Source organism: Vidua macroura, chromosome 16, assembly GCF_024509145.1.
Source record: "Vidua macroura isolate BioBank_ID:100142 chromosome 16, ASM2450914v1, whole genome shotgun sequence".
Lineage (NCBI taxonomy): Eukaryota > Metazoa > Chordata > Aves > Passeriformes > Viduidae > Vidua > Vidua macroura.
This window is the reverse complement of record NC_071586.1, coordinates 11,248,714-11,273,462: the sequence shown is the minus strand read 5'-3', so window position 1 is coordinate 11,273,462 and position 24,749 is coordinate 11,248,714. Positions and strand designations below refer to the sequence as shown.

The 24,749-nt window shown below is 46.7% G+C and overlaps 2 protein-coding genes across 2 annotated transcripts; one reads left to right on the top strand and one right to left on the bottom strand.

Moving 5' to 3' along the window:
• Positions 1 to 1,262: 1,262 nt before the first annotated feature.
• LOC128815354 (cytochrome P450 2K4-like) lies at positions 1,263 to 9,328 on the bottom strand. Its single transcript, XM_053992043.1, has 9 exons — positions 9,131 to 9,328; positions 6,799 to 6,961; positions 6,485 to 6,634; positions 6,040 to 6,200; positions 5,401 to 5,574; positions 4,721 to 4,862; positions 3,983 to 4,170; positions 3,353 to 3,494; positions 1,263 to 2,964 (listed from the first exon to the last, which is right to left on the bottom strand). Exons 1-9 carry the CDS (start codon positions 9,326 to 9,328, stop codon positions 2,777 to 2,779), a joined length of 1,506 nt encoding a protein of 501 aa, XP_053848018.1. The 3' UTR covers positions 1,263 to 2,776.
• A 7,239-nt stretch (positions 9,329 to 16,567) lies between these two features.
• LOC128815362 (cytochrome c oxidase assembly protein COX19) lies at positions 16,568 to 19,408 on the top strand. Its single transcript, XM_053992055.1, has 3 exons — positions 16,568 to 16,710; positions 16,818 to 16,929; positions 17,984 to 19,408. Exons 1-3 carry the CDS (start codon positions 16,629 to 16,631, stop codon positions 18,069 to 18,071), a joined length of 282 nt encoding a protein of 93 aa, XP_053848030.1. The 5' UTR covers positions 16,568 to 16,628; the 3' UTR covers positions 18,072 to 19,408.
• The last annotated feature ends 5,341 nt before the right edge of the window (positions 19,409 to 24,749 follow it).

Below are 24,749 nucleotides of genomic sequence, written 5' to 3'. Positions count from 1 at the left end.
AGCAAGTGTGTCGCAACGTTTCTGAGATTTATTTTTTTATTAGTTTCCAAGAAATGGGCTGGAGGCAACGGTTTCCCCCAGAGCATGCCTAGGATGACTCAGCCCTGCCTGCTCCATGAGCTAAGAGGCAGAGGGGCTGTAAAGACAGGCAGGAAGGAACATGGCTGGCACAGGGTGCAGAACGTGGGCACTGCGATGAGAACTTGCAATGGCACATGCTCTGTGCCTGGGCAAAATCTGTGTTCCTGCAGGGTTTTCTTGGACCAGCAGCACCCTGCAGGGCAAATGTTACGTGTTGCTGCTGCTCTCCCGATATTTCACTTGCCCTGGGAGCCTCTGAACTCATAAAAAGGCCTTTCAGAAAGAGGCTTAAATTATCTCTGAAAAGCCAGGGGGAGTGTATTGTGGTTTGTTTTTTTTTTCAAGCCAGGCTCTGAGTGCAATACATTAAAATGACAAAGGTAAGTAAAAGCCTTGCGATGACAAGAAATTCCTGTCTCACTGAGGTGTCTGGTACGTGTTTCGTGTTTCGCTCCGGAGCTGCGCTGCTACGTGCTGCCCTGCCTGAGCACACAGAGCCGAGCACAAAACACCTGCCAGGCACTGACACTGCTCTGGGTGCATTCCTGGGGCAGCCAGGCCCCTCAAGGTGCTCGTGGTCTGGTTGTCCCCCATCCCTCATGCCCGTGTGGCATTCTGCCACCGCATGTGACTGGTGGTCCTGGTGAGGACGTGGAGCGTTGGGTATCGGCCACTTAAAGGCCACCACACCACTGCCAGCCTGGGCCACTAAAACACCAGCCCTGCATCCTTTAACTTAAATGTCCCAAAATCTCTGCACCTCCCCTGCCAGTCCCATTCCTGATCAGCAGTGCATCCCAGGATAACTCCTGCTGGCTTTTACTGTGACGGGTTCCTTGTAAGCAAGGGCAAGAGACACAGGGACCACTGAAAGGGGCCACATCAGAGAGCCTTGCAGAGCCACGTCCTGCCTCACACAGCAGCTGTGTTCTCTGGAGTTAGAAATCCAGCTATTTCTTTTGAGGTGGTTGTGGCTGTCAGTATTGTCACTCTTTGTGCTGCTGAACATGTCCTGGCTGCAGGCTGCCCATGGATCCCTGTGCTCACCTCTCTCATGAGGAGGTATTGAAGGTGGTGCAGCCCAGCTTTATCAGTTTGACCTGAAATCAACTGCATACTGTCACACCAGATAGATCAACAGCAACAGAACAAAATATTTAATGATTAAGTAGGTGATAAGGTCAGGCTTGCAGTAGCTAGACTGCAAATAGAGCAACAGCAAAACAAACGCAAGCAAGCGCAGCAGCAGAGGCTTCCTTGTCGCAGAGCTTGCTGAGCACTCCCTGAGCTGAGCCCAGGAGCTGGAGCTGGGCCTGTGCTACAGCCCCTGACCAAGTGCAACACCAGCACAAGTAAAAGGTGCAGAATCACTGTGAGAGTGCTGCCTTCAGTCGTGTGAACTAAAGCTAGTGAGGAGAGTCAGTGTCCTCGCCAGAGGAAGGCTGCCGTACCTTTTCATCCCTTCATATTCTTTCTCCTTTCTTTCCTTCCATTCACACACAGTTCAGCTTTAAACGACAGTAACTTTAGTTTTATGTTGTAGGTTTACCATAACTGCTCCATTTTCAGTTGAATGGACAATACTGTCCCTATTCATCACAACACACCTGGTAAGTTTGGAATTGGGAGCCTGTGGACGATGGTTCACCCTGCAGTCAGTGCAGAGAGGGAGAAATGACAACCTTACGGCAGCTGATTCATCCACTGAAGGATCCTTTCTCTCTGTGAAGTGTAGAGAAGATCTACAGAGGAAGTACAGCCCCTGAGGTGTAAGTGGAGCAGGGGGCTGAGCCTCTCCCAGCTCTCTGCTGGAGTGTGGCAGTCCCTGCCCAGCCACAGCTCCATTGCCCTCACACTACTGCAGGCTTGTATTGCTTCAGCCACACATTCAGAAACTCTTCCCTTGCCATGGCTGCTCATTTTTGGCCAGGTTAGGGATCTAAGATGGCCCAGTAAGGAATTGGACAAGTGCCAGAGCCAGCATGAAGCCAGCAGAGGTGAGGGAGTGGTAGAAATGCCTTTCTTAGCAGAAGCGGAAAGCTGCTCAATTGGCCCCATCATAAATGGGCTGTTCAGCATGAAGTGCCTGGTGTGAGCTGGAAAGAACCCATTTCCCAAACCACTTAGATGTTTTCTGATAACTGTCTCGTGCCTGGGCCTTGGCATCAGCCCGTGTTACACCCTTGTGTCTGGGACTCTGTAATAAAGATAAGGCAGGCTGTATCGCACAATGGAAGTTCAGTCTGAGGCTCAGCTGAACAACCATCCTGAGGAGATTTCCAGATCCTTTGAGTGTCTCTTGTCTCCAGCTGGGCCACTTATAATGAGCTCTGCTACAGGGCTTGGACTTTGGGCTGAGAAATTCCCCATAGAGTACCAGGGGAGAGCTCTGATGGGTTACATCTACAGAGGAGGTCTGAAGGCATTTCACTTTTTCAAACTGTCCTGAAAACAGCATCTCTGATGTGCTGTTCCAGGAATGAATCACATTTTCTGAGAGCAGAACTCAGAGCTGTCTGAAGGGTTTGCATTATACAGACATTGCAAGAGCTGTTGGAGAGGATGTCATGAATGAGAGAAAATAACAGTGCCTGGTGTCTTCCTTCTCCTAAAGCTCAGGGACAGCTTTTCCCCACTGAAGCTAGATTTGCTTTAAAGCTTGAAGTGTTCACTACTCTGCTGCTGTGCTGTTTGGTCATTCACAGGGCACAGCACAAACCAGGTGAGGCATGGGAGTCAAGGTAAAGCCGACATCAGCAGTGAGATCCAGGTCTGACTTCTCCACTCCTGGAGGAGGCTGGAAAACAAATTTGCGGAGCAAGCCCGAAAAGAAGAGGAACAGCTCCATTTTGGCCAGTCCTTCACCAAGGCAAGCCCTTCGCCCTGAAAACAACCAGGGGAGAAGTTAATGATCAGCACTGTAACTGTTAGTGTTGATGTCTGAGACCTTCTAAACAGGAGGTACAGTCTGGAAGAGCAGGCTGCTGAGGTAGGAAATTTTCCCTTCCTTCTCTCTGTATATTGGAGTTGCTACTGATTTGGTCTCAAACTACACAGAAATCTGTAGATATATGAAATTGTTCAGTGACTGTGAGTAAATCCCTGTCTCCCATCTCTCCCCAAAGAAGAGGTGGTTACCTACAGCAATGGTGGATAGGAGAAATGACCAGAAATCCTTTACCCTCTGTTCTGTGTCCCCTGGCTTTCATACTTGATTTCATCCTGAAATCAGGGGGAGCTGCCATTAGCTTCACACCCACAGTCCTCTTACCTATGGAGAATGGAATAAATGCTTCTCTCCTAATGAAGTTTCCATTGGCATCAAGGAAATGGGAAGGGTTGAACTGATCCGGGGTTTTCCAGTGTAACTCGTCATTCAGAGCAGAGGTCAGCAGTGGAATAATCTCAGTACCCTGAAAGGGGTCAAAGAAATTCATGGAAGAGGAGATCACTCCCTTACTTGAGCCAGACTGTGTTATTTTTCCTAATGTGAAGAGGCAAATAAAACATGACAGATAGAACTGGGGAATGTTTCTCTGCCCCAGTCGTGGCTCTGTCTGTTTTCAGTAACTGCTGTTTTATTTTTTGGACCACAAAACATTCCTTTCTTACAGAGTCAGATCTTTCAACAAAGGTGCTGGGGTAGAGGTTCGACATTTGACATAAAAGACTCAAACCAGTGTGATTTAATTAAATCTCTGGTTAATCATGATTCAGACAACTGTACCAGACCACAATCCATTGTATGTTTATAGTAATTATCCTGGATCTAAGACAAAGGGTCACAGCACAGATTAAACCATGCATCACCATGTCTTTAGTTATTTATGTGTTTCTTCATCTGCTTTTAAGAAAGCTGTGAGGAGTCTGTGCAGCACAAGCTGCCAGCCTCAAAGCTCACCTTAGGAATCACGTAGCCTCGGAAATTCACATCGCTGGGAGTCGATCGTGATACCCCCATGGGGACGATATTGGCAAACCTTTGTATTTCATGTATTACTGCTTCTGTGTAAGGCATTTTTTTCCTGTCCTCCAACTTAGGCAGCTCTCCTGGTTCAATGACATGGTTCATTTCTTCCTGAATCTTTCCTTGGAGGGAGGAAAGGATTAAGAAGCTGATAAAAATCTCATCTTGCAACTGAAATGGCTACCAGTTTGGCAGAGATGAAGAAAAGGGAAAACTGTAAATATCTGGGAAGGGCAGAAGTGGGTAAGTCAGGGCATGGTGTGGTTCTTTCAGGTCTGTTGTTGAGCTAAGGCAGCTTGAATGGAGTCACTACAGTCCATCCCATGCCTGACTCTCATTACACACCTTTGTTGCCCCATAACCTTCAACAGAAACCAGATCAGAATCAGCTCCTGAGGAGACCTTTAGTGACGTAAGCCCATAGCCTGCAGGTGAATAACCAGGAGGGAGCTTTACTGTGTTTGTAGGCTGCCCCTTAGCCTCTCCCACTTGGCTGGGCTGGTTTATTGCAATTCAGCTGAATAAAATTCCTTTGTAAAGTCAATGCTTGTTATCTCTCTCAGAGCACTCAGAATAATTACTCTAGGCAACACTGAATGAGTTCCACTCCCTTCTACAACCAAAGCCCTAAGCATGCAACAATAAATTGTACAAGAGACTTGTCCTCCTTACTCTGAATTTCTGGGTATTTCATCATCAGAAGCAGTCCCCAGCGCACAGTTGTGGATGTAGTCTCAGTCCCAGCAGCAAAGAGGTCCAGGGTTGAAAACATCAGGTTTCCATTGCTGAAGGCAGTGTGTGGTTTCTTTGACTCCTTCAAAACATGGGAGTAATACAGCAAGTGATACCCATATGTGACTCTGTTGCCACCATTTTTATCTGCATGTTAGCCTTCTGTGACTTTATATGTGACTAAAACTGAATATTTCGTCTTTCAGCATTAGGGCCTATGCTGTGTGGAATTTGTCTGGTCCCAAGCATATGTGTAATCCCCAAGTCTAGGTATTAGACATAATTCCAATAAATTGGAATTTTTTTACTGCAACACAGTTTATCGCTGTACCATTCTTGCAGGAAGGTTTGGGATGATCTCCTCCTTATGTGTGCTGAGTGAGAACTTTTTTCCCCCTTGTGGGATGTCTCGACAACTAAATCCCTTTAACCAGCAGTTCCAGAGGGGCCATGAGCGACTCCAGCACAGCTCAGTGTGTGAGCTTTGATATATTCTGCTCACTGCACTTCTTCTGTTTCCACTCACTGCCAGTCTCTGACAGATGGCCAGTCCTAAGGGCTAGCTAAGTCAGAGCTAAGGGAAGGGAACAGAAAGACACTGGGACTCAGCTTTAAAGTACCTGTTTTTGCTTCACCAGAAAGGCATCGACAAAGCCTGATAAGTCATTTTCATTAAGCTCCTCTTTGTGTTCCCGGAAGAGCTTCTGGAGAAAAGCATTCAATTCAAGGATATTTTGTAGCACAGTCTTGGAAGCTCCAGACAGAAATCCAAGGGATGGGTAGAAGTTATATAACTGTGGAGCAAGAGAAGTTTTACTGTTAATTGGCATTTTGGAACATATACTGGTATCTCAAATCACACTGCTGGTCCCTTGTCCTATGCCCTGACATTTGAGGCTGTAATTCCCCCCCTCTACAGTCTAAGGAGCTCTGGATTCCTGCATAAATAGAATGTTCCTTCTGTAATTCAAGGAGGCAGGTTTGGGTCTGTGCTTCTGCTCTTCAAAGAGGGTAAAGTTGTTCCTTTTGTGAAGACTTTGGTTTCTTTTTTCTTTTAGTAATAATTTTCACAGAGTAAGTGCAGGGGCCTGGGAATCTGTGCATTGCAGATACAGAACCACAGATGTGTTTTGTACAGGCTGACTGGCTGATAATGTTCTTGTTCTCAAGAAGAAATACGTGGGAGGCCAGGAGAACAAATGCTGGAAACCAGATATCCCCCAAAAACTAACAGCTAAAATATAAATTTAAGCTCTTACCTGCACCATAGGGGAGCCCAACAACTTAGTATTTTGATTTATCAGCTTCAGCAAAGTTAGAAATACTGGATCATCATATTCAAACCTCTCTCCAAATAATATAGAGCAGATGACATTGGATACAGCATTGTTGAGTATCATTTTTGTATCAAATGGTTTCCCTGTATTTCAAGCAATGAAAACAAATGACAAAATGACTATGCTTGTTTCAGTCTGGTTTCTTATGGAAATGAAGTCCTGAGCTCCCAAAGAAAACTCATTCCCCACCCAGAATTCATAGCAGGGAATTTTGTTTCAGTGTTTTAAGGCCTTGGTTCAATAACCTCCTGCACCGTATGCTGAACTTTAACCACGAGATACCATTTGCTCAGAGTTAAACTTTCATTAATTTTTATTGTTCTGCTAGACCTGTTCTCTGTCTCTGGATGAAAGACTTGACACTCACCATGATAGGATTCAAAATATTTGATAAGGGAATTTACTTCCTCCAGGATTCGGATCTCAAGGGTTCTCTTTCCCATTCCAAAATCTCGCAGTGTGGACAAGGTGAATCTTCTCATAGTTTTCCACAGCTCTCCATGGCTGAATGCTATGCCTAAAATAAATGTGTAACATCCTTATGGCACCTGTGGTTCATAAACATTCTTACACACTGGTGCCTCCTATGATCACAAAAAGTGATCTGTAAGAGGACAGTACCCTCTGCTGTGAGAACGTAATGAACAGAGACAAAACGTATCCAAGCAGAAGGTCAATTACCATTTCCTTGTGTTATTTTCCTAAATATGGGTATTTCTGCCCTCTCTCCAAACTCTTCAGCATGATTTAAAAGGGCATCCTTGATGGTTTCATATCCAGCCAGTACCACGACCTTCCTGGGTCCAAAATGCACCGTGAAGATGTTGCCATATATCTTGGAGAGCTGTCAAGGTGAATAAATATGTTCATTCAAAGCCAGATCTGGACTCAAACACTAGTACCAGTCACTCGAGGTGGTTTCTAGACCAAAAGGAGCCTCCCAGCCCCGCCTGATGCCTCCAGGTGCTGCTGTAATTCAAGTAGTGAGCAGCAGCTATCGATTGCTTGCACCCTGTTTGCTCAACAAGGTGTCTGCTATCACTGCTCCAATCAGGGGAGTCAATAAAGCCACTGCATTCCTGTGGTGTTCTGCAGTAACAGGCCAGCAATACCACCTTGGGAGGCTGGGTAGAGAATGCTGTAGCAGGCAGGCCTGTTTATTGTAGTGCTGGTGACCTGAGGCAAGCAGGCGTGCACACACCTTTGAGGCTGAAGCCACAAACACTGCAAAAACAAAGCCAGACAATAACTCTTTCTTTCAGGACAGCACTTGTCTCTTAATTATGGCAAGGTGGGTAGTGTTGCAGTCATTATGGAATTATTTGCTGGCCACCAGAAACTTGAATCTGACTAGGAAGCATATTCTGGTAGATAATGTCACAGGAGTGTTAGGCTTTTATAGCAAATTAAAAATGAATCATCTTTTACCCTGAAAGGTGGCTTTGACAAGCTAATCATTCACTTGGTATTTTAGGCTTCGTTTGAGCACACTGCAAGCCATCCACTCCAAATGTCTTCTTGTTTCTGATGTGCCTGGGTTACCATTTTCTATGCATTAGATAGATTCCACAAATTGAATTTCAGATTAGAAGCAGCTCCTGTTATTACATCAGACAAATTGAATTTGTTTTCATCAAGCACTGGTTTGACGGCTTGGGAGATAACATTAGCACTGGTTCTTTCATCCCTGGCAGCTCACAGAGCGTGTAGCAGAGCCAGGGGCAGGGAATCTCAGCTGCCTCCAAGCCTTCCTTTGGCCATCTCCTTGCATTAGTGCTTCTTGGCAGCCGCTCTGGTTTTACTCAGCAGCACAAGTATTGGATGTGGCAGGCCTGAAAGCCCAAATAAAGCTTCTTGGTAGATTATAGGAAATTAGTCTGGTGCTGTCACGTGACATTTGTATCATAAAATCCCCCAGTACTGCCAAAAATAGTTCATAAATAGTTTCATACTGACATCCTGAAACATATCCAGGAGCTGTGGACCAGAAGCCCATCAGAACTGATCTCTACACAATCCTCTGCCCCATAAATCAAGGCAGATGAGCACTGTGTGCCTGCTGTAGGAATTCTGTGCTTTGGCAACGCAGGATGCCCTTTCTTCTACAGCTAACAGGAGGATTGCAGTGTCTGCACTGCCCTCTCACTGCAGATGTTCAGGTGGCTGAAGGAGTTCTCTGGGGACCAGCTTTCCCCCACCACAGTGTCCAGTAAGCAGCACACACACAGGGCATGTGACAGGTCCCTCACAGCACCTCAACTGTCTCTACAGCAACCAGATAAAATCTGAATTCCCACTGAATTGTCCCCAGGTCCCTGTGGGAACAGAGCAGACACTTTCTGAAACAAACATTTCCTCTGGCTTTTTAATATTTAAGTTGGGTTTTTTTTGTCACTTTTTTAGAAATATAAGTATCCATGGAGCTGTGTAAGAAAAAGCAATTTGTATAGCTAGACATATAAAATCCATGCATCGAGTCCTCAACCACCCTGGGCAGTGTGTGCACGGGGAGGGCTGGGGAGGCAGAGTTGTGCTTTGCATTGCAGAGATATAATTAATTTTGTAACAAAGTGTGCATAGGACATCCCCTTTCCCTCTGCTGTGGGGATGATACCTTTTCTTGCTTCATCCCTTCCATCCACCCATCCTTCCTAAAGGTCTGCTGGCAGTGGGATATCTCCTGATGGCAGCAGCCTGGCCCAACTCAAGTCTTTACCTGCAGCCTCTGAAGGGCTCAAAACACCAACAATTTGGAGTAGATTGCAAGGGGTGGGTGGTCTACACTTGAGTGTGTATAAATAAAGAAGTGTGTATATTATATTTATATATAAAAATACAAGAGTGTGTGTGTGCACTTCTGAAGGTAAAGTCATTCTGCCAGCCTGCCTGTGTGCCACATATCTCATTGCTGCCCTCCACACAAAGCAAACACAACCACATCTCTATTTTCCCAGCTGCATTTCTCATTTCAGGAATTGCACATTTGCCCCCTGCCTGCTCACTCAGCCCCTACCTCTGTCAGCGACTGGAACGGCTTTTTCAGGTCCACCACATTCAGGTTCCCAATCAGAGGAAGAGGTCGTGGCCCAGGAGGCAAATTGCAAACCGACTTCTTGGAGCTGGAGAGAAAGTAAAGGAGAGCAAACAGCCCTGCTGCCAAACAGAGCAGCGAGCTGGAGCCCACGTACTGCAGGAAACTCTGCACGGCCATGCCCAAAGCCGGGTGAGGGTATGAGCATCTTGGGGTCCCTTTATAGCCCTTCTGTCATTGCCTGGGCACACCTTCTGGGGAAGTGGCTTTACACAGACAAAAGGGCTCTGCAGACTTGTTTATGTCCACTCAGACCAGATGTACTCCATTTTCCTGCCAGATGAAACACCCTCTTTTATTCTGAACCACGGATTATCGTAATCCGAAGCTCTTATTTCCTCTACAACACTGGGACAAGGTGTTTGTTACCCAGTGAGTGTCTGTGTTATGGGCATGTTCTCTATGTGATTTCAGGGTCAGAACTCAAGGACAGGAGCCATGCTGGACTGCTGCCACTGTGCCAGGTCCCAGGACTCAGCTGGACCACTGGTGATGCAGTGGAGGAAGCAGGACACAGGATGGAAAGCCCACAACAATGCATGGCCCAGGATGCACCTGGCAAGCAAGCCCTTGGGGAGGACAAGACTGGCCACAGAGAAGCTGGAATGGTGGTTGCATGAAGATGTGCTTATTCAGGATTGCTGACAGGAGCAGATCTATTTACAGGTGACAGCTCTGACTCTTTTTGCTTTCCTGCCACTTCAGTAAAATCACCTCCTTGAGCAAATCACTGTTTTGTATTGCTAGGATTGTTATTGTCTTTGTCCCAAAAATCCCCTACCAGCAATCCCAAAATGTCCCTGACACCATGTCAGTCGCTATTTGGCCGTTTAGGGCCCAGAGAACCATGTGCCTGGATGGCCACGCCTGCCTCAGCAATTGGTGATGATCTCTGTTTATGAACAGCTGCATGCCACCCTCTAGGAGAAACCATCCCCTGCAGGCAATCCTGCCTAGATTGGGAAAGAGATCCTGAATCCTTGTAACCTGGGAGGAGCCAGGATCAGACGCTGCAGCTGGCCAGGCAGAGGATGGAGGAGGGAGGCTGCCTGGGCAGCTGCTGCCAAGGACGTGCCAGGCAGGAGGAGCACATGGCAGCAGTTCTGGCCCTGCAGGTACTGAGTCATGTCCCAAGCCAGGGCAGGGTCCTGCAAGAGCCCACGTGCCCAGGTGACAGCCCCAAGAACCACCCCCACCCTCTGCATCCTTGGGGGATGACAACAAAGCAGATGTGACCAAGAACAGGAAGCCACTTGTATAAATGGTGGCTCTGGGGGAAGGAGCTGATTTGATGCTCTCTCCCATATTCTCAAGTGTTTATATTTTATTCCCCAGTTGCAGGTTCTGGCAGATTACTGGGCTCTGCTGCTGTTCAACCCTTTAAAAATCTTTAGTTTAATAATTCTTTTGCTAGAATTCTCCAAGGCTCCTACGTGCAGGCTACACTGATGGAAAAATTATGATTATTTATTAATAATAATAAAAGTACATTAGCCAAAGGCAAGGGGAATCAATAAACTCTAACAAGATTGACATGAAAAAGCTGTCTGCACGTCTGCCTGCTCTCCAAGGCTTGTTATCAGGAGTGGAGTTTTTCACAAGGGGGAACTTTCCCTGTGCAGAAGAGGACCAGGCAGGGGGGACAAAGAAAGGAGAGCAATGGATGATGGTCACATCCATCTCAAGATTTGCTGCACAGCTGAGAGGTCTTGGCCTGCATCCTCCTCTCCCAGACATTTCCAAGAATATCCTGTTCTGCCAGATTCTTCTCTGAGCAAATGGTGTGACTACTGGGACTCCTGAGATTTTATAATATGCAGTAAGAGGGAGGGGAAAAACCCTGCATGGGGCCAGTAGGGTACCAAAGGAGGAAATCTGTTGCTGTTTACATAGAGGTCTGTTGGAGTAGAGCTGGCTGCTGCCAGAGCAAGAAAAATCACCTTCCCTAGGACTTCAACCTGTGGTGACAATATAGGGTGAGACCCTTTCTCAAGCAGTGAGCCCATGGACTTGCAGCCTGCTGGACTGATGCCCTGTGAGAAATGAGGGATGAGGAATCTTTGCAGTTTTAAAATAGAGCCAACGTGATCCCCTCACCTCCATTTCTTCCTCACATCCCTCAGCTTGCAGGTGAGGTTCCCACACAGGACTGGGGGAAAACATTGCTCCCAACTCACATCTTTGTCTTTCTACCAGCCCAAGGCAGAACCACCTTCATGTGAGCAGACTTTGTGGGCACAGCTCAGGGGACTCATCAGTTCCTCCTGGACAATGAGCCTGCCTTTAAACACCACAGTAACTCCTGTGTGCTCATCTGAAGAAGGTCACATCACCTTCTAATGGGACACAGGTTAGCAGTGCTACAGTAACTGTAGGATAAAGCAGGGAAAGGGTTGTTATAAGGCCATAATTCAGTCAATGACTGCTGATAATATCATAAACCACGAGAGTGAACACCAAGTGCTTGTGTGCCTTGCAAGGCTCTGCCACTGCTTTACAGCCCCTGGAGATGCCTATCAGCCCATGCATTGTTATCAGGGACATATAAAGCCTGAGCACACCCTATTAAACATTAACATTTTTAAAGACCCAGATGTGTTAAAACTCAGGCTGCTCCTTGCTAATGGATTTTGCTTGCCTTGACAAATGCCAATGCAAAAAGAAATCAAAAGCTTTCCGACTCTGACCTCTTTCAATTTTTCATCGTTATTGCATTGTTTTATTGGATTACGCCCACTTTTTCCCACCCTGCAAATGTGTATTTCTACCCTGTAGTGATCAGTATCTCAAGTGTTCACTTTGCTCATTTTTATACAAATGATTCCTTAATTTCTTTTCATTCATCTGTCAAATCAGTGTGGGTTGCTAATCTACTCTGAGAAGAAAGACTCCTGAAAAAATATTTTTTTAAGTCTTTATTTCATGGTAATTAAAACAAAAAAAAAAATAGATTCCTGGTTTTGTTTTGTTTTTTGCTTTTTTTTTTTTTTTTCATGTTCTGAATTGAAAGATTATATGTGATGAGTCTGGTCACTGGGAGAAGAAAATAAAAAAATATGTGCATGAGATTAGTGCAGAGCCTAAGGTGAGAGTATTTCACACACGTGTTAAGCATTTACCATTCTTGGGAACTTTGCTCCTTTTAAAAGCCTCCTTCTGAATAGACGCCATTCCTTCATGAGTCTCACTCGGTGAGAAAACACATGTGAGATCCTTGGCTTTGCTGCTGGCAATGTACTTTTTAATACGCATATATACAAAAATATTTGCAGTAAAATCCATTGTAACTGTAGCTAGAACCATGATCTTCCAGATCTACATTTACACCAACAAGTCAAGGCAGCCTGACCTGGCAGGTGAGTATTGAGTAGGCTGGTTTATGAAGAGATGATTTTCAAAATACAGCTGATAAATCAAATGCCTCAACACAGCTCCAAGGATTTTTTGTTCTGGGTCTCTGGCTTCTGTCTCTCTCAACAACATATTGCAGAAATTGTGTTAATCCAAGAGAAATTTGAGGCATATCATGAAGGGTGATTAGTTGATATCTACAGAAGGAGGGTCCCAGCATCTTCCTTTTGGGCCCCTCTCTTGATGCAGGTGGAGATGTGGAGTTAGATGTACCAGAATTGCAATAAGCCATTTTAGATGAAGGTTTGTTTCACCTCTCAGTGCAGCATTGCTATTTCTACGTTTCTCTTTAAACTGATGAGGCTTTGGCTCAGTAATAACAGAAAATGAGCTATCACTCTGTACATCTTTATAGAGCAGATAACATATTAAGGCCCTGACCTTATTGGTATGAAACTACAATTTCCCTGTAAGTGCAAAACAATAATATTTCATTAATCATCCACAACAGAAACCCCCATTCCCCAGACTATTCTGGCAATATTCTGCATTTTTGCTTGTCTAGGAACCTGAATTAAAAGGGAGAAAAATGGTTTACAACAGCCTGTGGCAGTGATGGAGCAAGAGGCCTTATGTAAGAGCTGGCGGCGTGCTTGGCTCACGAAGGTGAGGCAGAGGAATGAGTGATCCTGGAAGGATGTTTCTCTGAGGTGTGTTCTTTGCCTGGGCTGGGAACAGCAGTCTCAAGGGCACAAATTCCAGCATCTGAATGTGCTTGGTCTTGTTCAGCTCATTAATTTCCTACAGCTATCCCAAGTCAAGCTACGAAATCCCCTGGTGCTTTACTCTGAGCCTTTCATGGCTTGTCAATAAATTATTTTCCAATTAACTACCTGATAATTTGAGTCTGCAGGCTCTTAAAAGAGGCAGAGGCAAAGAGGTGAGAGAGAGAAAATAATGGAAGTCACGGACATTTCCCTGCCCATAAAATGAATAAAGGCTCTTCTCTGAAGTATTACTTAATTTGGTGCTTCCAAAACATACTGGTGAGTGTGTAATAACTCCTTCTGAGGAGATGTTTGTCCAACTGATGGATAAACACCAGTAGTGGAATAAGTTTTCAGCACTACCTGACAACACTGGAAAAGAACAATTTTACGTGCTACTTCAGTCCATAATTAATGATGAAAGATCTGATTCAAGCAAAGGATTTTAATTTCTTTTTCAGTCTATCAAGCTGTGTAACTTGAAAGGGGAAGAGCCAAGATTTTCCCTAGTTTGGGAAGTCTTCTAATTCGAGCATTCTAATTTTTGGCAAGGGCTCAGGACTCCATACTAGAGATACTGTGAAACACTACGAATTATCTGATCTCTCTTGTACAATGGGCACCCTTTTGCTGAAGCAGCTATTTCAGATTTCCCTGATGCAAAGTCTCTTGCTCCTTTGAAAGAAAATATGTGAAAAGCATTTAATACTTTGTTTGTGGCACTGCTCTTTTTGGCTCTGTTTTTGTTGAGTCCTTTTGGAAGTGGTTGGTTTAATCCACAAATGAGGTTTTTTTCCTTCACAATGATTATCTAATGGGGGTTTTATTTGATCTCCTTGGGAAAAATTTATCCTAAGTTGCTGAAGCACGTGTATTAGATTGTATGAGAACCTGTACCTTTAAAGGAAATTCTAGAAGATACAACTGGCATTTGCAATAAAAACATTAAGTAATCATAACCAAACACCTGCTACTATACCTGACTTGAATTTGAGTAACTACAACATTTAAGACTCCAAAGAAAAACCCTGAGTTAAGGAACAGGTAAAAAAATATACATATATAATAAAATCTACCAAGTTGATGTAGCCTTTGCCGAGAATCATAGAATTATTTAGGTTGGAAAAGACCTTTAAGATCATTGAGCCCAACTGTTCCCCCAGTGCTGCCAAGGCCACCACTAAAATAACTGCCCCAAGTGCCACCTCTACATGGCTTTTAAACACCTCCAGGGATGGGGGTGCCACCAGTGCCCTGGGCAGCCCATGGCAATGCTTGGGGAAGTGAATTTTCCTGATAGCCACACTGACACCCAGCTGGGTGTCATCTACAGCCTTACTGAGGGTGCACCCGATCCCATCACCCAGATCATTGGTAAAGGTGTTGAACAGAACTGGAAAGGGTTGCTGCTGTCTGCCTGGGAGTAATCCCGCTGTGGGATCCATGCACATCTTTTTCCTTTGATTTCTTCCTTCATGGCATGGGAAATCAGCAAGTCGGCCACTGTGACAGAAAGGAAGGAATGTAATTTGGGCAGTTTGCTAAAATCAAGTGCCTTGACACGTCAGCTAAACGTGTTCAGATAAACCAAAGTTACTTCCCTGCTGCTCGGTCGTCTGAAATCTGGGAGACAGTTTGCTGCATGTATTTATGAAAGAGGAGTATCTCCCTTTTACCATTAAGTGTTATAACGAAGTCAAGTGGAAAAGTGCTATTTACTGTATAATAAAACCCATCTATTGTTCATAGCCCTGAAAACCTAATAATAAAACCTTATATTTCAAGCTGTGCAAACCAGTTGCTTATGTAATAGGACATGGTGTAATTTTCCATTTACAATTTCAATACTGTAATAGGAAAGCAATCAAAGCATAAACAAAAGACACTTTAAATGGAGCTGCAGTTAATATTTCCATAATGGCTGTCCTTAAAAATTGAACCTATTTCATTTCTTTTTTTCCCAGCCTTGAATTCTTTCTGCTTAGCTCAGTCATTTAATTAAAAGAAAATCAACTTAAGAAAGATAAAATACGGTCTTAAACCAATTGCAGCTATGGGCAAAGAAGAAAAAACGCCAGCGTAATGCACGGTTAACACTTGGTGAGTTAAATTAAAGCTATTTCTCATCCTCCTTTCAGAAGAAGATTGTGAACCTGCAGAGTTTGTGCTGTAAACCTGAGGACAAAAGGGGTGTTTTTCTTTGTTGTACATCTTGAGGATCTGGAAGTTCACCATTTCTCCAGCTTCTGCCAGCACCCCCTTGGTTTTACTGGTGTCCCCCACCATTTGTGCCACACGATGGGAACCCACGTGCTTGTAGCAGGTACAAAATAACGCAGAGCCATCCCCGGGGTTTGTGCACAGCTTAAACCACGAGGATTGATGGGAGATGAGGAACCACATGGTGGCCAGCCCGGGCGGCTGATGGTTGAGCGGAATGGGGATGGCCCATCCAAAATCCTGCTGGGTTTCTAAGGAAGTTCATCCCACCTTCCTGCCAGTGCCGTCCTCAGGGCCCTGGGATCACACGCCAGCCAGAGCTGGGGCCAGAAAATGGGCTGTTAAGTCAGGACCCAGAGCTCAGCAGTGACAGGTGAGGAATTTATTCTTGGGGCAGAAGGGAAGGAGGAGCCTGGCCTCAGCCCTGCACAGAAAAGGGAAAGATTGGACAAGGCTGGATCCTGTGTGAAGGGATTAGCGGACAGCAGGCTCCAACTTTGGCTCTTTCCTCCTCCATTTCCCAATGCACAAACGCCAAGGACAGACTGTTTTTCCGGGCCCCTCCACAGACAAGCAGCCCACGACCATCACAGCCACCCATTCACAGGAACGAATCGCAGACCAGAGAATCCCAGAACATCCTGAGTTGGGAGGGACGCACAAGGACCGCAAAGTCCTGCACAGGACAACCCAGAAAACACTGGGAGCACTCGGAGGGGAATGAGGACAGTGACACGGGCTTTGTGAGGAAGAATCGGTTAATTTCGCAGAGGCTGTCGTAGCCCGGGGCGCAGGGACGGCGGCGACGCTCCCGCTCCGTGCCGGGCCCAACATGGCGGCGGGCGCGGTCTCCATGGCGACGATCACCGCGCTCCGGTTGCCATAGCAACGCCCACGCCGTTTCCATGGCGGCGCGGCCCCGCCCGCTCCGCGCGGCGGCGGTCACGTGACCCGCGCTCGATGCGCTCGGCGCGCGGCTCCCCCCGGCGGCGGGAGCGAGCGCGCAGGGACCGGGAGCGACCGGGAGCGACCGGAGAGGGACCGGAGAGGGACCGGAGAGTGTCCGCACCCCCGGCAGCGACATGTCCACCGCCATGAACTTTAGCAGCAAGAGCTTCACGCCGCGGCCGCCGGACAAGGGCGCGTTCCCGCTGGATCACTTCGGTGCGGTAGCGCGGCCTAGCGCCGGGCCTGCCCCGCGGCCCCGCGCCCCGCCGGCCCGGGGCCGGCCCCGAGCGCGGCGCTAGCGCGGCCCTCGCTGTGTGTTGCAGGGGAGTGCAGCGCCTTCAAGGAGCGCTTCATGGAGTGTCTCCGCCGCAGCGGCTACGAGAGCGCGGCCTGCCGGCAGAGCGCCATGGCCTACCTGGAGTGCCGCATGGACAGGCGAGTGGCCCCGCCGCAGGGGCCGGGAGCCCGCAGCCACGCAGGACTCCTTGTCCGGGAAGGAGACACATGCTCCGCGTGGCCTCTGCGGCTCGGCTGCCTTGTGGTTTCCCTGTTGTCCAGCCCGTGCGGACGGATAACAGCGAGGCCCGCGCACCTTGCGCCCTGCGCAGCGGCCGCTGTGAAGCTTTTGTTTTGTTTTGTTTTGTTTACAGCTGTGGTTACAAGTTAAACTTCTAGCTTGTAGCCCATAGTTTGCTCACCTTCTGCGTGGCCTTCTCAATAACAGCTGACTGTGCTCAAGATGCCTACAAGTGTTGTGTATAACTTAGCAATGAATTATCAGAGCCACTGGTATTTTTCTTGCATACGCTAACGCAATTGAGTCTTAATTAATGCCGAGTTCAAGTGGAAATAATTTGGCCTGTTAGCCCCTTAGCAATGTGTTTCAAGCAGGCAAGTTAAAAGCTTTTGTACGTCGGTTCAAGTGAAGAAAGTGTTGGTGATTGGTTTTCCAGGGATGTTTCCATTCATGCATTGCTTTGCAATGCTTCCTGTACAAGGCTGAGTCAGGGAACTTTGAAAAATGCACAAATTTCCCTGTATCGAGGGAAAGTACACTGCAAATCAAAAACGAGTTTGGAAATCACTATAGCAAAGTCTAATGGCACCACAAAGGCTGTTCTAAACCAGATTCACTTGGAAATGTCAATGGCATTGGTAGAATTTTGGGAAGCTCTTATGCAATGCGGTAATTAAAGATAACCAGGAGTCAGGTCAGTTTCTGACTAAACTCTTACTCAGTACCTAAAATGGGGAAACAACACATTTAATTGGAAAACCACTGTAAAGGGGGAAAAATAATTGCTGAGTGTTGCTTTCCTTAAACTGAATTTTCTGAGGTCTTGTCAAACAGCAGTCACTCTGTATAGGTGTCTTGGATCTGTTTAGGGTAAATAATAGTAAATGAAATAGAAAATGCTGCTGCTCTCTAACCAAGAGAGAGGCTGTGTTCTCTAAAATGTATTTTATTGTTTTCTTCTTTTTTACTTAGGCAACTTATGGCTAATGAACCGCTGGAAAAATTGGGATTTAAAGACCTGATAAATGAGAAATCAGAAGAAAAACCTGAGAAGTCGTGATGAAGACAGACAACTTTGCTCCTCTTGCAGGGAAAGCATAACTCTGAATGTAGTACATATTGTACATTCTGTTCATACTGCAATAGGAAGTGTTTCCTGAAAGAACCTTTTTTCCAAAGTTTAATTGTCCTAAAATAAGATTTTTCTTTAAATGAGCAAAAAGTACTGCCTTTGTCTGCTTTGCTCAAGCATTTCTTAACTTCTTTCTTTTAGTTTCTCTGGAGGCAAAACAGTTACAGCCCAGAGTGTTCTCCCTGTCTCTGTAAGAACAGTGAAGTCTTATTTTAAGGGGGCAAAAACCCAAACCAAACAATCCTTTATTGTGTAGGTCTTGAACTACTGATTAATCTTCTGTGGGCAGTACTGATACGCTCACAGCAGTTACTTGCCAGGTGGAAATAAAGCTGTTGTACTTTAAAATGGATTTTTATTAAATGCTGGCATTAGTCCCCATCCCTGGGGCGGTCTCATCCTGCTAGGGAAGCCATTGGGGTTCTGTTTTGAGGTGCAGTGTTTTTTCAGTCATTTCATCTTCCGTCATTGTTGGGAGAGTCTTTCTAGTTCCAGACACCACTCAGGGAGTGATTCTGCTTTTATTTACCATGCCACCAGTGTTCACCTAATTTTTTCATCATTTCACTGGGAATAGTGGTATTTCTCTTGCATGTTCTAAAGCAGTTCAAGTCTTTCTTAATTACTGTTGAGTTCAAGCAGAAATAATTTGGCCTGTTAGCCCCCTAGAAATGTGTTTCAAGCAGGCAATAAATTTGTAGCTCTTCTGGATGTGTTTCCCACAGTATGTTCTGCCCTGTTATCCCTGCTGCTTTTGTTTTTGTTTTTAACCCAGTGAATAATTTCTCTGTGTATCTGGCTCTCTCTCTGCCAAGGCAGTTCCCTAACGCTCCCCTCTTTATCTGCTGTCCCCTCTCTGATACATCTCACCTCCCCTGCTGCTGCTTTTGCTTCTGCCTCTCTCCCCTGTGCACCTGCTCATACCGAGCTCCAGGGAAGGGTGGAAGAACATTTTCTACTCTTCATACTGATCACTGGGGCTGAGATTGAAATTGTTGCTCTGTCTAATCTGATGGAACAGAGTGCACACAGCTCAGAGCAGGTCCTGTTTGAAAAGGACATTTGCTTGCTGCTGCATATTTTTATTCCACTTCATTCTACTGTTCAAATTATATTCTTTGGTAAGATTAGTACATTTATAGGAAAGATAGCAGAGATTGTATTGCTGCAACAGATACTAAAAGACATTATATTAAACCACTGAATAAGAGCTTTCTTTTAGTGATACCAAGTTAGAATTAAAATAATCTCCAGCATCTTCAGAAGAAAGAAATCAAATTTCATGCTTCTGTGCTCCCTGAATATTAGAAGGCGAAGTGAATTCCTGGTAGGTCTGAAAGAACCCCCCAATGGTGGGGGAGTAATCTGGGCTGTTACCAGTGGTAGTTTCATTTTTTGGCTGTTACTCTGCACTGTTGTCTTGGCCAAGCAGTTCATCCACCAGTTCCATCTGTTTCCCTGAGACATTGATGCCCTGTCCTCCAGGTTGTTACAAAGTTTTTGAGGTGTTGGGTGATTGCCACCCAAACAAGACTGCGAGGGGGAGAGGTTTGCACCTTTCACCAGCCCCAAGATCACATCCTCATCCTGTCCAGATCCATGGGCACCTCTCATCCTGCTTCCCAGCACAGTGAGTCAGCTGCTGTCCCCTCGTGCCAGGACAAGGAGAGCTCTGAGTGGATAGCTGAAAATTCAGGGAATGGGCAGAGGCACTTCTGTCCTGGCTGTAAGCATTGGCTGCAGAAAAGAATATGTTCAGTGGAGCTTTAAGGGAAGATCAGAGCTGCTGGGGAAGATGAGACGTTGAGATCTGATGCAGCTGAGAAGTGGTGGGGAAAAAGCCATTAGTGCCAGACCTGGGGTAAAACAGTTTTCCCAATTTGCTCAAGGGAACAAGTCCCTGCAGCACTGGAGTCACCTGGGAGAGTTCCCAGAATGTTCTTCAATTAATTCCCCCAACCCCAATGTACAAACCATGAATTAAATCTTTCCACTTGAAACCTCTTTATTTTAGTACTGCTGGTGGTATCCAGGTTTGTACTCCTTTAAACAGACAGTGGGGTATAAGCCAAATGAAAGCAGCAGGTTCATACTCAACTTTGCTGTGCTCCAGGAGCCTGTCCTGGAGAGGTTCTGATATACTGATTGGAAAACTCTGTATTCTGGAAACGCTGAGCTGGGGTGTGTGTGCTCCAGGGGAGGCAGTTTGTCAGGGGCACTGATTTCTAGGTGGAGCTGTTTGGAGTTGATGAGCTGCTGTGCTGTGGGAGTGCATCAATCTCCCTGTGAGGAGCCTGCCAGGTGCTGCCCGTGCCAGCGCTGCCGTGAAGCTCCACCTGCTGACAGATCCTGCGACCTGGAGACAGGCAAACCATTGGGAATCAGCTGGGATTGACGTACAGCCTGCCAGCCTGGGTGTAATTGCACAGGTGTGGAAGGGATGGCCCGAAGCAGGAGAAAGTGGTGACTGTGGTGGAGTGAAGATCTAGGTGAGCTGTTACCATCGCAACTGAAATCAATAAACCAGGGAGGTGCAATTGTCTTTTCTGTAGCTTTTCTGCAGCAAAGCCTCATTCGTACCCTAATGAGGCACCCAGCTGCTTGGGATCCGTCCCAGGGAGTCCCCGGAGGGCTCTGGATCAGCAGAGCTTTGCCCACACATTCTTTACTCAGATTAAAATCCACTCAACCACAAAGAGGTTAACCTTGATCACAGCAGTTATTTACAGAGAGAACATTGCTGCAAGTTAACCATCCTTACGTCTTCCTGGGAGACCTTGAGCTGTAGGTGTATCTCTCCAAACAACTACACTGACCTGCAGAACCAGGAAGAAAGGGTTTAATAAACATGTCCAGAGCTCTGGGTGTGCTTTTACAGAAAAGCCTACACAAAGAGAGCCTCCTGTTCTTGCTCTGGAAATAGGCCATGGTCCAAAGTCCTTTGTGGCAGCACAATGAGGCTGTGCCTCGGTGCTGGGGAGGGATTGTTGCAGCATCTGCCACCTGCAAGGACATACCTGGCATAGCAGGAGGGTCACAGCTGTCAGCACCTGTGGGGTGAATGTTTGGGGCTGGGAGCAGTCAGAGCAGTGGGTGTGGCTGCTGACCTTCACGCTTGATCCTTCGCCAGAGCATTCTCCCAGTTTGTCCTGCTGGCTTCAAGCCCAAGGAGCTCCTTGTGGCTGGGTGTTTCACATACGCAACAGCTTGGTTTCCTTGGGAGAACACATTGCTGCTGGTGATTATATGCCCTTAGGGGCAGCAATCAAAACAGCTTTTACTTATTGCTGCCTTTGGTTTTGGCTGAACCAGATGAGGCGCAACGAGTTAAAGCACCTCTTAAATTTCACCCCATTGTCTCACTCCAAGAAGAGAACTGAGAGTCAACAGCCATTTTCACTGATCCTCTGGAATGAAAGCTGGGTTATAGGAGGCTATGAGAGAAGGAACAGCCTGCTGCCATTTAAAAAATGTCTGGAGCATCACTTGTTGCTGCTCTGAGAAGTGCCTTGGATGTTCTGACTCCACTGGAGAGCAGTATTTTTCTACATTTCTCATCCATAATCCCTGGGATGGGCATGATGCTTCTGCTAGTGTGCAGGACTGCTGTCATGTCTGGTAGCATATCTATCCAGAGGACTTAAGTGCTTTTGTGCCTGGAGGAGATCCATGCTGGAAGAGATCCTTCTGCTAAATTGGGAATATTGTATATTATATCAGGTTTCCCACAAAAAGCTCTGACTCAGATGAATTAAAAAAAAAAGACTGGAAGTGCACATACAAGGGTATATTTCCTTTTCAAGGGTGTTTCAATGAAAACTGGACATCTGATTAAACTTATCCTGTTTTAATTTTCTTTTTCTTAATGATCTGCTTCTGTAACTGGCAATGTTGCATTTTTGTCAGGATGCAGCAGATTTTCTATCTTACAGATTTCAAGACAAAATGCCTTCCTTCTGGAATGAAGGTGCCATATGGCTTGAAATGCATAATTGATCACTGCTCAAAATAGGAGCTTCATAGAAAGTCACCTAGAAGTCCAATGAGTGTATGCAGGGGACTTGATAGACCTTGATCCATTTTTTGTTTCCTGGAACTGATGATGATACAGGGACAGGTTTTTATGGCTCTCCCTAGAGGATCTGATGCTTGTGCTCTCTCTCATTATCCAGGAGATTTTGGGATTTGCATTAGCAGGTGCATCAGTCTTATGCTTGCTGACTCCTGCTGGGCTTGGCTGAATGACAAGCTGGCACTCACCATATAGCCCAACAAAGGCCACGGTTCTCTGGGAGGTGAAACAGTTCAGCTGATCAGATCTGTGGGCTGAGTCCAGCCCTTGGTGTCCCACAGATCCCCAGCTGCAGTGGGATGCTCTTCCCACACAGAGTGAGGTAGGTTCCCACTGCTGTGGGAGGGATTTTGGGGTCCATCTGGCCACCTGTCCTGCAATGAGCAACACCATAAACCACCTTGTACTGTGGATGCTTTTCCATCCAGGTCCTTGTGAGTTATGGTAAACTCGGATAGGAGCAGTGGTGGAAAGCAGCCCGGCAAAGAAAGAGCAGGGGGGTGAAGAAAGCAAGGAGACAGAATAATCCAGGCTTTTCACTTCACCTTGATGGGTTTAAAAAGCAGGTGGTGGGGGTGCTTTTGCACCCCCTTTGGGCAGCTGAGTCCTTTGCCTATTTCAGTAACCTTAGGGGAGATGACAGCTCTGATTTCTGGAGGATTTCTAGTTTTCTTGCTGCTAGCAAGCCCTGCTCAGCAAGAACCTGCTCACACACCCAGTTCTGATCCTGCTTGCAGAGCTGCTGAACAAGGGGAGCACGTGGGAAGGCAGCAGCATGGGAGGGGGTGCTCTGCGAGGGAGTCAGGCCCCGTCGTGTCTCTCAATTTACATTTCTCTGTTATTAAACCATGCTCTGGTTTTCTGCAGCGTTTGGAAGCATCTCTCCTTAGTGGGCAAGGCAGGAGGATGATGGCACTGCTGAATCTGGGACACCAGGATGGCCCTGAGGGTTTGATGTGATGCTGTGTGCTGCAGCCATCTGCTGCCAATCTACCCAGGGCTCTTCTCCTCTGGGTTGCACTGACAGCCCCAGGTAGCAGGGCTGGGTGGATGGAAAGGCATTTCACCACACTGAGGAAGTCAGTTTTTAGACAGGCAGACCCAGATGGGGAAAAAATATTCCTGCTGCCACTCAGGATTGCAGAGAAGCTGCAGATCAGAGCAGTGCTGAGAAAATTGCTGGTAACTCAGGATGCTGAACCAGGCAGGAACAAAACCTCCCACTGATAAATGGGCCTTCATGGCCCCATGAGCAAGCACCAAGTAGGAAATCCCAGGGGTGTCATGAGGCTGGCTCCTTGCTGGGAGCTGAGGTTGCCTCCCTTGGCTTTTGCTCTTTAGTGTGGGGGTGGGAGTTAAGCTGTCCTGACTTCAACCCCTGGATTAGGCAGGTTGTCTTTAGCCCTGTCCTCACCACCCAGCCCATACACAGAACAGCCTCTGGGGTGTGCCTGTTGTTTGGCACATCTCCCATGTCCATGTGCATGCTCAGAGTGGTTGCTAAGGCAGCACAAGTCTTCTCTATGCTTTCCAATTTCTGTCTGATCCAGAGGTGTAGGTGTACTGCGTCCATGCAGCCTAATCCCAGAGCAGGATCTGTGTGGGAGAGCAGGGCCAGTGCCACGGATCAGGAGTGAACAGTCTGTGTGCACAGACATCACTGGGAGTGGTGCAGGTGGGTGGGCTGTGGGGTTCAGTTTCGTTTCCCCCAACCCCAAACTGTGCTGCAGAGCCTGGTGGAAAAGAGGGAGTGTCCACTGCCAACAACCAGGACGCAGCATGGAGGGGAACGGCTCTGGCAGGAGGTGCATGCTGACCTCGTGTGAGGGGAGGTGCTCAGGCAGCACAGAGGTGTTACAGGAACTGGGCCACTGCAGGGCTGTGCTGACAGGAGGTGCAAGTTCTGGTCAAACAGAGATGCTGAGTTCACTGGCTGCTGAAAAGGAACTAGGTAGGTGAAAAATGAGAGCGTGTCTGGAACATCTACTCCCATCCTTTTACTCAGTCATGGCAGGAGACTTGCAGGTGTGGTGGTGCCAGCTAGAAGGACTCATTTGAGCACAGAGATGTCTGGATTGATGGCTTTATTTCAGTTTAGTTTAGCAAGTAATAGGCAGGGGGGTGATGTTTATCACTGAAACTGGAGCTGGCTGTACTTTAGATCACAGCTCTAATCGGCTGGACTGACTGGGACAGTAAATCACTTCAGCAGCACTAATAACACAGGGTGATGGGTGTAGTAAGCCCTCTGTAGCAGCAATAACCTGGTCCTGCTGGTTCTTTCACTCAGGTTGGTGCTTCTGCTCTGCTTTGTTTATTAAATCTCCTTCACAAAAGTCACCTGGGTGACTGCTCCGACTCAGCCATTGCAATGGCTGCTCTCCTGCCATTCCCCAGCCTGGCTTGGGTTCTTTTTATACCCTGCTATAAAACTGTTTATTTTTGCACCTGTTTAGAAAGGCTTTTTGGCCACAGGGGTCTCATGATGTTGTTTTCATGGCTTCTGGAGCAGGGCTGCTCTGTTGTTGCTAGAA